Raw genomic sequence first — 13,922 nt, forward strand, 5'->3', positions numbered from 1 at the left:
GGGCTGGGGAGAGCAGGAGCAGGGAGCCGCTGTGGCCAATAGGAACTTGGGAGAGGACTGTTAGGACCCAGAGGGGATGGTGGTGGCCTGGACCAGTGTCGGGGCTGGAGATGATGGGAACGGCTAGGCTCTGAGAGGAGAGAACCGTGTGATACTGGATTGTAATGTGGATATAAAGAAAGAGTCAAGAATTCATTTATTCTCAAAGCTGGTAACTAACACTGAAAACATAAGAAAATTAATTCTGATTTAATGTTTTCTGGTTTTATTAGCTTGGCCCCCCTTCTGTACTAATAGCCCGTAAAGGGAATGCTTAATTGGAGTCAATAGGCAAGTGGGCTGGGGAGCCACTGCACGGGGAGGGTCAGGGGGACAGGATGGCCGCGGGCACAGGATGGCGGGAATAACGCCCGAGACCAGCGCCTCCCACAGCACACACGTGGAGAAACACCTGCGCCCTCATGGGACTAACTGTCGTAACTAAATGAGGTGCGAGCTCAGCCTTGGCGCCGGAGGAACACCAGCTACCTGCAGGCGGTCCACGTGCACCTTCACGCCCCCGACCACACCCTTCTTGAAGGCCGCCAGCATGTCCAGGATGGGGTTGAACCGGCTGCCCCTAGAGATAGAAGCAGACAAGCAAGATGCGCACGTGAACGCAGGATGAGAAACGAACCACCTCCCACTGAGAGCCCTTCACACCTGCCCCGCGCCGCCAGCCCGAGGGGCACGGGGAGCACGGGCGGCACCGCCCCGCGCCCACCCACCTGATGTTGTCTTCCCGGACGAGCACGAGGAAGAGGGGCCGCCCGTGCATCTTCCAGTACTGCCGGATGAACTGCAGCGCGTTCTGTGGGGACAGCGGGGTGGGGTGGCACCTGGCTGAGCCGGCAAAGCCCTCCATGCCCAGGTCACTCCCAGTCCACCCTGGGGTGAGCAGGCGACCAGGGCAGAAGTCCAGCACCTACACACACACGGCAGGGCACGCACAAGCTACCGGAACCACCCTGCCTTCATACTTTGTTCTCTAAGAGAACACGCACGGAAGAAGGATGCTTGTTTTTGGTGTGTGGCCTGATGGGCACAGTCAGGGACGGCCCCGGGGGAGGCAGGCTCATGCTCACCTCCACCGTGAGCGTGTGAGAGGGGTGGCGGAGAGACTGGACTGAACCCACACGGACCTCCCGCCATGGGGAGGCTCTCCTCCGACTCAGTGTCTCCCTGCCCATCCCCCTCAGGGCCGGGCAGCGCTCACGCGGCAGCCGTGATGATGAGCAAACAGGGGCACCACGACCCTCCGCAGTGGAAACAGAAAAGGGAGGAGGCTTAACTAACGGGGCTACGAGTTGGCTGTCTTCCTTGACATTCTTCATAATAAATGGCTTCTGGCTCAGCTTTTGTTCCAGAGGAGATGACCCGCGGGCGCCAGAGGACCGCAGAGTCCGAGCAGCCACGCAAGCTTAAGCAGAGCAGACCCTGTCACCCAGACCACCAGGGTGACGGGTCGGAGCCAGGACCTGTGATGGAATTAGCCGAACAGCCCTGCCTGTGGGTGCGGGAGTGCTCCCGGCTACCTTTATGTCATCGATCAGCAGCAGGACGTCCTGGGACATGTAGAAGTCACTCAGGTCGAAGATGATGGGGTAGCACACCACAGTCTTCCCCAGAATGCGGTAGATCTGCGGGGAGAAGTTCAAAATAAACACAGAGCCGGCAGAGGCTGAGGTACCGTTACAGAGCCCTGAAAAAATGACTACGCATGTCCGATCAGAGGAGGCAAATAACAGACTCATAAAAAATATGTAACATGAAGGGTTTTAAAGCCCCTGACTGACTGGGGGTGTGAGGAAGCACATGACCGTCCCTCCACCACGACAGAGCCCCTCAGCAGCCGCCACCATCCCGCCATCTCAGGGCACTCAGAGGTAACGGAGCGGGGCGCTCACTCCCTCCCAGAAGACTTCTGTGACGTCACACAAATCCAAGGAGATTGGCTGTAAAAAATCATGACTCAGGCCCGGCCGGTGTGGCTCGGGGGTTGAGCATCGACCTATGACTCAGCAGGTCAGGGTTCCATTCCTGGTCAGGGCACAGGCCCGGGTTGCAGGTTCGATCCCCGGTGTGGGGCGTGCAGGAGGCAGCCAATCAATGGTTAGCCCATCATTGATGTTTCTCTCTCTCTCCCTCTCCTTTCCTTTCTGAAACCAGTAAAAATATAATTTAAAAAATGACTCCAGGGAGGAGCCCAAGTGCAGCCGCTCCCGCCCGTGGTGCTGCGGTGCCCACCCCCGGAGCCCGCGCACCTTGGACGTGCCGAGGCAGCCGATGGGCCTGTCCGGCCGCCCCGAGAGCCCCAGCTTGTCGTTGACGCCCAGGTGGAAGTAGGCCTGTAAGACACACGTGTTAACAGAGGGGCGCGGAGCGTGCTTTCCCCCCCTGCCCCTGCCCACCCCCGCCATCTCCTGCTCCCTTTCTTCTCTCTCCAGAGAAAAAGCGCGGGAGACCTTATCCCATGGGCTGGAGGCACACAAGCCAGCCGACGGCGGCCACTGGACTCTGGGCCCCGAGAGGTGAGAGCCAGACAGCCAGAGTCAGCCTCCGGCTCTGCCGATGCACAAGGAAACGAGACAGAGGCCCCGGGCCCACCACGTCCGCCAGTTAATGTCAGAGCACAGGCCGCAGGCGCCCTCCTCCTCCCAGCACTTCTCACCCAAGCGGGAGTGTCTCACTGATTTTTCTGATAAAAATTTTATTTTAAAGTTTAAGCCAAATGCTACTACACGGCCCCGCCGACTCTCACCACCCCTTGGGCAACGCTGGTGCATGTTAAAGGGGCGGGAGTTACCTGTGACCCCTAAACCACCAGCAGCAGCAGGACAGCTCCCTGACGCCATAGTCCAGTGATGGCGAACCTTTTGAGCTCGGCGTGTCAGCATTTTGAAAAACCCTAACTTAACTCTGGTGCCGTGTCACATATAGACATTTTTTTATCTTTGCAACCATAGTAAAATAAAGACTTATATTTTTGATATTTATTTTATATATTTAAATGCCATTGAACAAAGAAAAATCAACCAAAAAAGTGAGTTTGCGTGTCACCTCTGACACGTGTGTCATAGGTTCGCCATCACTGCCATAGATGCACGCACACCACACGCATCAGTGTGCAGACGTGGACATGGATGGTGCATAGATGACATCATCTGTGCGCTGCCTGTGCGTTCATCTACATCTCAGTGCTGATGTGACTGAAGGGACGGAAAGGCTGGGCAGGTCTGCGGAAGTCAGGGAAAGGGGCTCCCAGGGCGACGGTGGGGAGCCAGCACCCACCTTCACCAGCTCCTGCTGCGCCCAGATCTGAATGGGCTCCACCTGTTGAGGCGTCTGCGTCTGGATCCCGTACGTGTTGAGGAAAACCTGGAGGCTGCAGGGCCAGGCAGAGAGGGGCCTTGGGGACAGCAGGCAGCAGCGTGGAACCCACGGGCAGAGACCGGGCTCGGGGCAGCTGTGTTTGTCAGCGGAGCAGCACGCCGTCTGCCCTGGGACCCTGGGGCCCGGAGGCCTCACGGAACATCAGGTTGGAGCTCTGGGGACGGGCCAATGGGGGCGGGGGGCAGGCACAGGATTGGGGGATCCCCCTAATCTGTGTGCTCCTGTTTTAATGCTGCACCCCAGGCCACACTGGTGGTCACAGTGGTTAACACTCCCGTCACTAACACTGACAAGAACGTGGTCCTGCACTTACAGGGGCGTCCACGCCGTCCTAAACCCTGCCAAGGGCCCACACGGAATCTCTGCCGCCAGCCTCAGCATCGGGAGGGGAAAGCGAGCGTCCCACCCCCCCCCGCCCCCAGCCCCGCATGGCTCCCCACAGCGCACGCCGCCCTCCACGCTCCATACCGCTGGCTTTCCGCGATGAGCGCCACGTGGACCACCAGGTCGTTCTCCAGGGGGCCCTGCCACACAGAAAGGGGCGCGACTGAGAAGATCCAGTCACCGCGGCTGTGGGCGCCCGGGCAACGGTAACGTCTCCGGGTTCACCGAGAGGACGGCACGAGCTGCCTGCGGGGCCGCCCCTCCTGCTCTCGCTCCCCCCGTCCCTCTGACTCGCACAGTCGTGGGACAGGAGGGAGCCATCAAGCTCACCGCCCGGGAGGTGAGCCCTCGGGCTCTTTGGAATGAGGCCTGAGAGCAGTTTGGGGACATTGAGCCATTTTCCATCACGTCCCTCTGAGGGGAAGAGGAGGAGCTAAAAATAAAACCCAGTGTTTGTATTCTCTGTGAGACAGTGACTGGGAGTGAAGTTACTCGTTTGACATCTTAACGCGCACACGGCTCCTCCCGGTCCTGTTAGCAACTTGCCTCCGCACCTCATGCGTCCGAGAGCCGTGCTCTAAGGTGTGGCTCCCACAGGGGGGCTCCCACAGAGGCCCGCTCACTGCAGTCAGCACCGCGTCCCCGCACAAGCTGGGGCTCAGCGGTCCCCTCGGGGCCAGCGCTGGGCACGTGCTTCTGTTTCGGGGGACGGAGACGGGCTCTGGCCATCTGACGCCGAGCCCTACGTGACCCGCAGGGAGCACTCAGAAGCCCCGGGACCCCCGCGGTAGGCAGCTCTGAGGACACGGGCACACACCATGTCTTCACAGGGATGCACTGTCCACGGCCGACTCCGCCAGGGACTGCCTCTGTGGTTCTGAGGGGGGGCTGTGCGTGGCATGGAAGGCCAGGAGCACAGAACATGCGCATCAGCAGCGAAACCCACGCGGCCAAAGGCACGACCCCCAGGATCGCAGTGACAATGCCATTTCAGGCTGACTTCCGAGTGATTAAATGAACATATGATGTAACAGCCCAACAAAAATAAATATGTGTTACAAATGCTATAAATTCTATTTCTTTCTTTTTCTTTTTCTTTTTTAATCCTCACCTGGGGATATTTTTTCCATTGATTCTTAGTGAGAGTGGAAGAGAGAGGGAAAGACAGAGAGAAACATCGATGTGAGAGAAGCACATCAATTGGTTGCCTCCTGCAGGAGCCCTGACCAGGGCCCGGTGGAGAGGAGCCCACAACCAAGGTACATGCTCTTGACCGGAATCGAACCCAGGACCCTTCGGTCCGCATGCTGACGCTCTATCCACTGAGCCAAACCGGCCAGGGCTATAAATTCTATTTCTATTCGATAAAAACCTTAACAGTTCATGTTACTCCAAAGGGCGAGGAAGTAAATGAATTATTCAGAGGCCCATCGAGATTTCTAACGAGAAATCAAAACACTGAGCCTCATTTCTCTCGGGTGAAGCCTGGTATTTGCATCAGAAGGAGGGTGGGCTCTGACAGGGGTCGCTGAGTCTGCGGGAGTGAGGGCTCCTACCTAAGGGGCGAGGAGGGCGTGGGCTGGCAGGCAGCCCCGGGGCGTCCCAGGAGGGCACTGCAGCTCCCGGCCACGGCCTGGTGTTTCCCTTGGACTCGCAGGTCTGCTTACACCCTGTTCTCTCCCTCTGCCTGGCAGACCGGCACCAGCTCTGAAGTGCCCACGCCCAAGGCACCACGTGAGCATCGGCTGGGGGGCTGCAGGGGCTGAAGGACTCTCACGGTAAAACCCAGCCGCTCAGCAAGCCCCCCTCACAAACCACCTGCCTGCTGAGCGTCGGCCTCCGAGCCCCGCCCGGAGCTCTTCGCCCACCGTCCCCCCCCAGAAGGAACTCGGCGCCCACAGAGGTAAATATGTACGTGATTTACCGATCGATACTGGCTTCCATCCGGCTCTGGAGCTTGGAAAATAAGCTCTGACGATTAAAAAGCATCCCTCTCCCACCTGCCTTTCCCCCCAGACCCGCAGAGCAGCTCAATCCTCTCTAATTGGCCTATTAAACGCAATTCGCAGGCTCAACGCTGGGGTGTTGCAAAAATGATGACCGGGAACCCAAACTGCCTCAGGGTGCTTCAGCACATGTGACCTGCTCTACCACGATAATTAAACCAAAGACGTGAAATACTGCTTCAACGCGCCCAAAATACTCATGTTCTATTCACGAGACAATCCAACTCCCTGCGAGTCTCCGGAGCCTCGGGAGGGGCCCCCACAGCCCCGCCTGCCCTTAGGAGGGGCCGCCCTGGGACTGGGAGCACTGACTAAGGGGGAGTTCCGTGAGGACCAACGGAGAGGTCTTCTTCAGAGACTCAGACCTTTAAACCCGTCAATAGATTCAAAATGAGGAGAAAGGAAGCCCCAGGCAAGTGGCCTCTATTTATGAGCAAGTGGATTTCCCTCAGAGGAAGGAGCCAGGCGTCCAGTGGCTCGGAGGGGCCCGGAGGGGCGGGCGTGGAGGCCTGAGGCATTGGTTACAACGACACCAGCCACCGGCTCCGTGTGCTCCTGGGCGCCGGACCTCAGCCTGGTGTCCTGCCTCCCCCCCCATGCTCCAGCCTGGCCATGGGAGGCCATGGCCGTGTGAGCCGTCACTGCCCTCCCGCTGCTATTGGAGCTGCTCATCTTCATCAGCTCAGGGGCCGCTGGAATGGTGCCAGCAGTCAGCCCGTTGTTTAAACTTCCAGGTTGACCTCCCTCAGTTCTGGAGAGTTCTGACCCGGCGTGTCCTTCCCTTTGGCTCCGGGTAAACAGTGATTGACAGGAGGCTCTTCTTCCCTAAAGATGGGGATACACCTGAGAAGCTCCTCTGTGGCTGTGTGTGTATGTGTGTGTGTGTATGTGTGTGTGTGTATGTGTGTGTGTATGTGTGTGTGTATGTGTGTGTGCGTGTGTGTGTGTGTGTGTATGTGTGTGTGGGGGGGGGGGGGGGGGGGGTCCAGGTTCCCGGAGGCGTGTTTGCCACCTGGGCTGTGTCCTTCTGTGTCATCGTAACGACCACGGGCCCTGTGCTCAGCGCTAAAGACCCCATCTTGCAGGGAAACCCGGCTCTGGGTCCCATGCACACTCTCTCTCTTTGCCAAGCGAGTGAAGTGAAGTGTGTGTTAATCCTTTAAGTAGAAATTGTCTCAAACTGGTCCAGCGATCTGAGACCATTGGCATGAAGTGAACCAAATAAAGCGGAGCCTCGTGCAAAGTTTCCTTAAATCGCCCAAGATTCGTAAACCTCGAAAAACCGTGAGCAGCTCTGAAACAAGAACAACAAAGGGCGCAGGACAAGTCCGTGCTGTAGGAGCTGCACAGGAAGCGAATGCATGGAGAGGCTGCCCCCTGCGATGTCCACGCCATCGCTCCGAGGGTACCCGCAACCAGGTCCTGGGAGCCCGCGACGGCAGTGCCCGACTCACACACCACACCCAGCAACCACGTGACGATGCGTGAGCTGCAGGGCGGTGGTGGGAGCCCAGGCCGGGCGGCTGTGCGGCGGGCCCTCAGGTCTGCAGACCAGCCCCCGAGTTCCGGCCAGTTCTGTGCCCTTCCTCCCAGACGGCACGAAGTCAGCCTTCCTGACTGTCTCAGAGTCCAGCTCTCCCCACCTTCACACCTGCCTCCCCCTCGCACACCCCCACTCCTCTGCATCGCCGCCCCTGCGGGTGCGCTGCGCTGTCCGGACGGGGAGTGGACAGAGCCCGTCCCCGCCTGAGCGAGGGGCCCGCGGCCGGGAGACTCGTCTACTGTGTGCTGACTGCCACTCTGTGTCCTGAGAAAGCCCAGCGTTTATGTAACCGTCTCCAACAGCTTCTGCTCTTCGCATGTTTTGTGGGAAATGATCAAAAGGCTCAGAGAAATAGTGACAGGATCTAATGGGTCTGGTTGGCTCTCCCTTCCTCTCATTAAAACAAGCGTGTGTGTGTGTGTGTGTGTGTGCGCGCACACACGCCCACATGCATGTTTTTTAAACTAAAAGGAGTGCTGCCCAGGCCGGTCTGGCTCAGTGGTTACCGTGTGGGCCAAAGGACCAAAGGGTCATGGGTTTGATTCCCGGTCAAGGGCACGGACCTCAGTTGCAGGTTTGATCCCCCACCTCCATCCGGGCGCAGGCAGGAGGCAACAATCAATATGTTTCTCTCACATCACCGTTTCTCTCTTTTCTCTCTCCCTCTCTCCCTCTCCCCTGCTCCCCTTCTACTCTCTCTAGGGGGGGAAAGCCCATGGAAAGACAAGGAAGGGGCCTGTACACTGTGTGAGCCTCACTCCCGTGAGAGGGCCTTGCTGCTCTAGTCAACAGCGTCCACTGGCTGTGCCGGCCACGCCGACCTGCTCCCGTCCCTCAGGCATCGCCACAGCCCACGGCGCCTCATCTTAACAGTCCTCGTGACCGGTGCCGCTTACCACTGAGGTTTGCTGACCCTGCAAACGTTCATTCTGTGGCCACCACAGAGTCTGCATCCACAGGAATAACTACACAGAATGTAAACACCCCTCCGCCCAGCACGAGAGCAGGCAGCGGAACGCCCGCCAGCCCCGCGGGCCGCCCGGAGCTGCAGCGCTGAGAGGCCCCCGCCCCGCCCCTGCCCCCCCCCACCCCCGCCCGTGCACCCCGCACCTTCTCAAGCCCGAGGGACACCTTCACGTAACCCTGTGAAGAGGACGTTTACCGGGACACCTCTGGCTCACACTTCCTCCTTCACAGGCAGCCCTTCACCCCAAGTCATTTTTTAAATTCAAGTATAGTCACCGGCCCATGTGGCTCAGCCGGCTGACCATTGTCCTGTGCGCCCAGAGGCTGCTGTTCAATGCCCAGTCAAGGCAGGTACAGAAGTGTTTCTCTCTCTCTCCCCCCACTGCCCTCCCTCCCTCCCTTCCTCTCTTTGAGCATGCCCTAGGGCAGCCGTGGGCAAACTACGGCCCTCGGGCCGGATTTGAAATGAATAAAACTAAAAAGAAAAAAGACCATACCCTTTTATGTAATGATGTTTACTTTGAATTTATATTAGTTCATACAAATACTCCATCCATGCTTTTGTTCCGGCCCTCCCGTCCAGTTTAAGAACCCACTGTGGCCCTCGAGACGAAAAGTTTGCCCACCCCTGCCCTAGGGTGAGGATTTAAAAATTAAAGTAAATAAATCAAATGAAAGCAGAGCTGACATACAGACGCGTAAATCCTAACTGCCCGGAAGAGGGAGAGCCTTGCCCTCGGAAGGAGCAATAAAAACCGCCTTTGGAATACACTTCCTCCGTCAGTTAAGCTGCCAGTTCCTTGCATGAGTCTAGCGAGGAAACAGGTGGTCTCCTTACCTGGTTGGAGAACCTCATGCTCACGTTGCGCTGGCTCTGCAGCGGGACGTAGCGCTGGATAGGATCGATGTCTTTAGGACTGATCAGCTCATCCGCTGGGGAGGAAGGAAAGGGTGTTACCCAAAATGCACCTGTTCAACCCCAACACCAGCAAAACCTGATCAGCATTCACCGAACACTCTGCCAACCAGAGGAAATCTTTGTGATTTTAAACTAGATAAAACATCAAAACATTAAGTAACGAAAGAAAAAATGAAATAAATTGGATTTGGTCACATTATAACCTTTGTTTCTCAAAGGACATCATCAAGAAGGTCAAATTGACAGCCCACAAAAGAGGAGAATATATCTGCAAGCCATAGATCTTGTAGGGACTTGTTCCTTGAAAACACAGAGAACTCTTACAACTCAGTAATAAAAGACAAACAACCCAATTTAAAAATGGCCACCGTAGCCATAGTTATCTTAGTGTTTTGCTCACACATGTGAAAGTTAATTGAATAACATAAATAAAGACCCCACTTCTTTTTTATATATATATTTTTATTGATTTCAGAGACTAAGGAAGAGGGAGAGAGAGACAGAACATCAATGATGAAAGAGAATCATTGATTGGCTGCCTCCTGCACACCCCCTATTGGAACTCAAGCCTGCAATCCAGACATATGCCTGACCAGGAATCGGACCACCTGGTTCATAGGTTGATGCTCAACCACTGAGCCACACTGGCCGGGCTAGGCCCTACCTCTAAAATGAGTTGGCCCTGTTTTCACTTTCACTGCAGATAAGCTATGAAAACCCGCTCATTCACTCTTGATCTTCCGTTCTATCGCAATCATGTAAAAACAACAGCCTGCTGACTTCTCTAAATTCACCGCGTTTAATGTCTACTTAAAAAGGACTTCCACCTCGTTTCCTTAGCAGTGACCAGTTCTGGAAAACAGGGCAGGAGTCTGCCACAAAAACGCGTGCCCGTTTCTTGCAGTTTGGGGAGCGTTTCTCAGGGTATCTCTAAGTTGGGCAACGTCCAGGCACATGGCAATGCTACCCTTTACACAGATCGCCACGGCGTTTCTAGGCACATTGGGAAAGGTCTTTAACAATGAGCGAGTGACATTAATAACAGAGGAAGGAGGGAAGGGAGGAGCAGCGGTGGCCACGGCACCAGGTCATTCATCCTCACAACACCCGCATCCTTTTGCAGGTGACAAATCGGAGGCACCGCGTGGCCAAGCACCTCGCACCCGCGCTGGGGAGTGGCAAAGCTCAGCTCACACAGGCAGGCTCTCCGGGGCCTGGGCCCTGAACCACGGGGAACCTTGCCCTTTAAGAGCAATGCCTTTCTCTACACCTTGATGGGAAGACGCCAGGAGGAGGCCACAAACAGATAAGTCAGACCTACGAGGTGGTAGTGTCCTGCCCAAACCAGGGAGCACGTGCCAGAACATTCTCTCACGTACTTTTGCAAAATTTAAGTGGAACCAATATAGGCTTAATGATGGCAAATATCGACCTGTCATTTCCATTTATTAATAGCAGTTTAGCTCATGAGGCAGGGTTGATTAGTGCCGTGATATTCTAAATAGCAGCAAATTATTTCCCGGTCTCATTTGTCTGATCACTGGGATGTGGAAAGCTCCCACGACCATCAGCATTTTACATAATTAATGTTTCGCCGCCAGCCACGGAAACGAAGCTCTATCTTATTATTTTGTTAGCTAGAAAGGACGACAGATAAAGTAAGACGTTATATCCTTGGAAAGCATAAGGGCGAGTCTACTAACACTGACACGAATGAAGCAGTTAGCCGAGGCCTTTGAAAGCGCTGATTTCCTGGCGTGTTTTTCTCGCGCGCTCTGCGCTGCACCTGCAGGCCTGGCTTGCTGCTGATGAGCCTCCCTCCAGGCCAGGCCTTTGACGCGCGCCCCTCCCACCTGGCATGGAGCAGGCCCTCAGGAGAGTCAATAAGCAAAATGACAAACCGGCGCGGGAGCAGGTTAGAAACGTTACTTGCTGTCATCGCTCTCGTGGCCACAGCGATAAACGTGGCTCAGACCTTAAAGGTCAGAAATAGTTGTGTTTGTTTCTCGCTGCACTGGTTTCCGTCACTCGGGAAGCACAGCTGAGCCCCGGAGGTGCCAGCTCCGTGGCACCTGGCACCGTTCCCTGCGGAGAGGGGCCAGCCTGCAGGAGCACACCGATCCAGCACAGGATGGGGAGGTGGCTGCGGCTCCCCGCACAGGGCCACCCTCCGACAGCCAAGCGTTTCCACAAACACAGCAGCCGCCTTCAACCCTCAGCGGGTGGGTGGGCCATTCATATTTGCCTTTTAATGCACAGAAAGGTTTATGAAATAGACCCTGAGTTCAGCTCAAACCATCATTGTTGAGGGTAAGAAGATGCATGAAGAATAATTTTTGTTTCTTTAATGAAATGACAATTTAAAAAACATTTCACAGAGCCCGGCTGGTGTAGGTGGGTGGTTGAGCATCAACCTGTGAACCAGGAGGTCACGGTTTGATTCCCGGTCAGGGCACATGTCCGGGTTGCAGGCTCGATCCCCAGGGTGGGGCGTGCAGGAGGCAGCCGATCCATGATTCCTCTCATTATTGATATTTCTATCTCTCTCTCCCTCTCCCTTCCTCTCTGACATCAATAAAAATATATATATTTCTAAAAGATAAACAAACTAGGAAAATGCAAGAGAGGTTTAATACACGTAATATATAAAACACTATGCAGACTGAGGGGAAAAAAACATAAAACCAAGGTTAAATGGGCAGAGCGAATTAACGAGACATGTTACAGAGGACAGAGAAATGACTAAGAAATACGTTTTTTAATAATCAGCATGTAAATGAAGCAGAATACAAAGTCACATCTTACTAAGTTAGCAAAGTCTGTCTGTTTAATGAGCATATTTAATGCCACAGAGGCTCCGGGGGACACGCTCACCCTGAGGCCCTGACCAAACCCATAAAGTCCTGTGGTCATGGCTGTGTGGCCTGGGCGGGGGGGAGGGCTCTTCTGAGCCTCAGGGATGACACCCAGTACATGGGTTCATTGGAAAGAAGGAACTTGGAGATAACCCATCCCTTTTGGCAAGCGGCTTGCTAAAGCTCGGACCCCAGATGGCCATCACACGAGATGGGAATGTCATTCTATTCTATAAAGTGCATCGGCGCTCCCACAGCCTCTGCTAGAGCCCCACACGCCGCAGGTGCCCTGAGATCGGAGCGGACCACGCCTACTGGACATCTTCTCAGAAACTGCCCATCGGCACGCAGTGAAGGAGGTGCCTTCAGATGTCTGTGCAGACGAAGCAGCTCCCCGCCCTCCGCACCGCACCCACCCGCAGACACACTGTCTGGGCGTGAAGACCGGGGAGCCCGCCGCCCGCCGCCCGCCGCCCACTCACTCAGCAGCTTGGCGATGATGTACAGGGCTTGGCCCCAGAGGAACAGCTTCCCGTCCCGGCCACTGTTGCTGGGGAAGCGCTTCTGGCTGCCGGGGTTTCTCTTCTCCAGCTCCACGAAGTCGGCCGGCACGTAGTAGTACTTGGGGACGACAGGGTGGCCTGGGGGTGCAAGAGTGACTGTCAGGAGGCAGAGCGAGACTAGACTTGTGCAGGAGGTGACGGGCCCCACGGGCTATGGGAGGCGGCTGTGGGGCCCCTTTCAGAAACTGCCGGGAAGAACTTGAGGACCCCAATTCCACGCGCAGGTCACGCTTCCGCCAACACTTCCTGTGGCGCCTGGAAGCGCATCCACGGTACAGCGCGGTGCAGGTGCTGACGGGCGGCAAGGAAGCCAGTTTCAGAGGGAGGGTCAGTCGGGGAAGCTCACACCTGGGACCTGGTGCGGGGGGTCAGACCCGGAGCCCGGCTGAGAGCAGAGAGACCCCATTTCCCACACGGGCCCAGACCTCCGCGCCACACCTTCCCCGGCCGCCTGGTTAGACCTGTCCTTCAGGGGAAGCTACGTGTTACTGTGAGAAGACGGGAGTCTGGGTGCCACAGGGAGACAGCACTCCGAGCTTCTGCACGTCAGCCCGTGGGAAACTTCGCTCTAATAAAATGGCACAGGTTTCCCTGAAGCTCCGTCCCCTGCGTCGGGCAGGACTGACGTGTGTCTGACACCCACACGAGGGTCTGTCATGCGCTGGTTCCTCGGACAGCGCTGACCACTGAGCCCCACCGGCCAGGCTGGAACTTCGCCTGTGAAATTCCTCTGAGAAAGAGTTCTGTCTCACACAGAAGACTCCGTCCTGCTCCTCCCTGGGCCCTGCTGGCCTCTACCTGGAGCCCGCACGCTGCTCAGAGGACGGGGCCTGCGATCATTTCTAAAACATGAAGTCCATCCTCAGAGGGCGGCGTCTTAGCAGACATCGACATAACATGAGGAAGGTGCTACAGGCAACTCCCAAGAGGAGGCCAGAGCGCACCGGGCCCATGGCAGCCCTCTGCAGGCGGACTCCGCTGAGCACCGTGGTTCCGGGCCCTGATGCAGATCCGTCACGTCCGCCCTGGCTGGGGGCTCGGTGGTGAGAGTGCAGCCCCCAGACTGAGGCGGCGCAGGCTCGCTTCCCGGTCAAGGGCAGGTTCCATGGTTTCAGGTTCCATCCCCAGCCGGGTTGGGGCGCGTATGGGAGCAACCAACCAATGTATCTCTCTCACATCAATGCTTCTCTCCCCCTCCCCCACTTCGCTCTCTCTAAAGATCAATGAAAAAATATCCTCTGGTAAGGATTAAAA

General features: G+C 56.3%; 1 protein-coding gene across 3 annotated transcripts in view; it reads right to left on the bottom strand.

Moving 5' to 3' along the window:
• Positions 1-13,922, bottom strand: part of PHKB (phosphorylase kinase regulatory subunit beta) — a 65,466-nt gene that overhangs the window by 14,790 nt on the left and 36,754 nt on the right. For all 3 annotated transcript variants that reach the window (XM_070399002.1, XM_070399001.1, XM_070399003.1), the window contains 8 exons: positions 12,588-12,746; positions 9,170-9,264; positions 3,901-3,956; positions 3,331-3,424; positions 2,304-2,387; positions 1,575-1,679; positions 768-850; positions 529-619 (listed from right to left, as the gene is read on the bottom strand). In XM_070399002.1, the coding sequence (XP_070255103.1) occupies positions 529-619; positions 768-850; positions 1,575-1,679; positions 2,304-2,387; positions 3,331-3,424; positions 3,901-3,956; positions 9,170-9,264; positions 12,588-12,746 (767 nt within the window). The remainder of the gene's footprint in view (positions 1-528; positions 620-767; positions 851-1,574; positions 1,680-2,303; positions 2,388-3,330; positions 3,425-3,900; positions 3,957-9,169; positions 9,265-12,587; positions 12,747-13,922) is intronic.

This window comes from Myotis yumanensis, unplaced genomic scaffold (genome assembly GCF_028538775.1).
Source record: "Myotis yumanensis isolate MYYU_CA2020_CCGP unplaced genomic scaffold, mMyoYum1.0.hap1 SCAF_18, whole genome shotgun sequence".
Lineage (NCBI taxonomy): Eukaryota > Metazoa > Chordata > Mammalia > Chiroptera > Vespertilionidae > Myotis > Myotis yumanensis.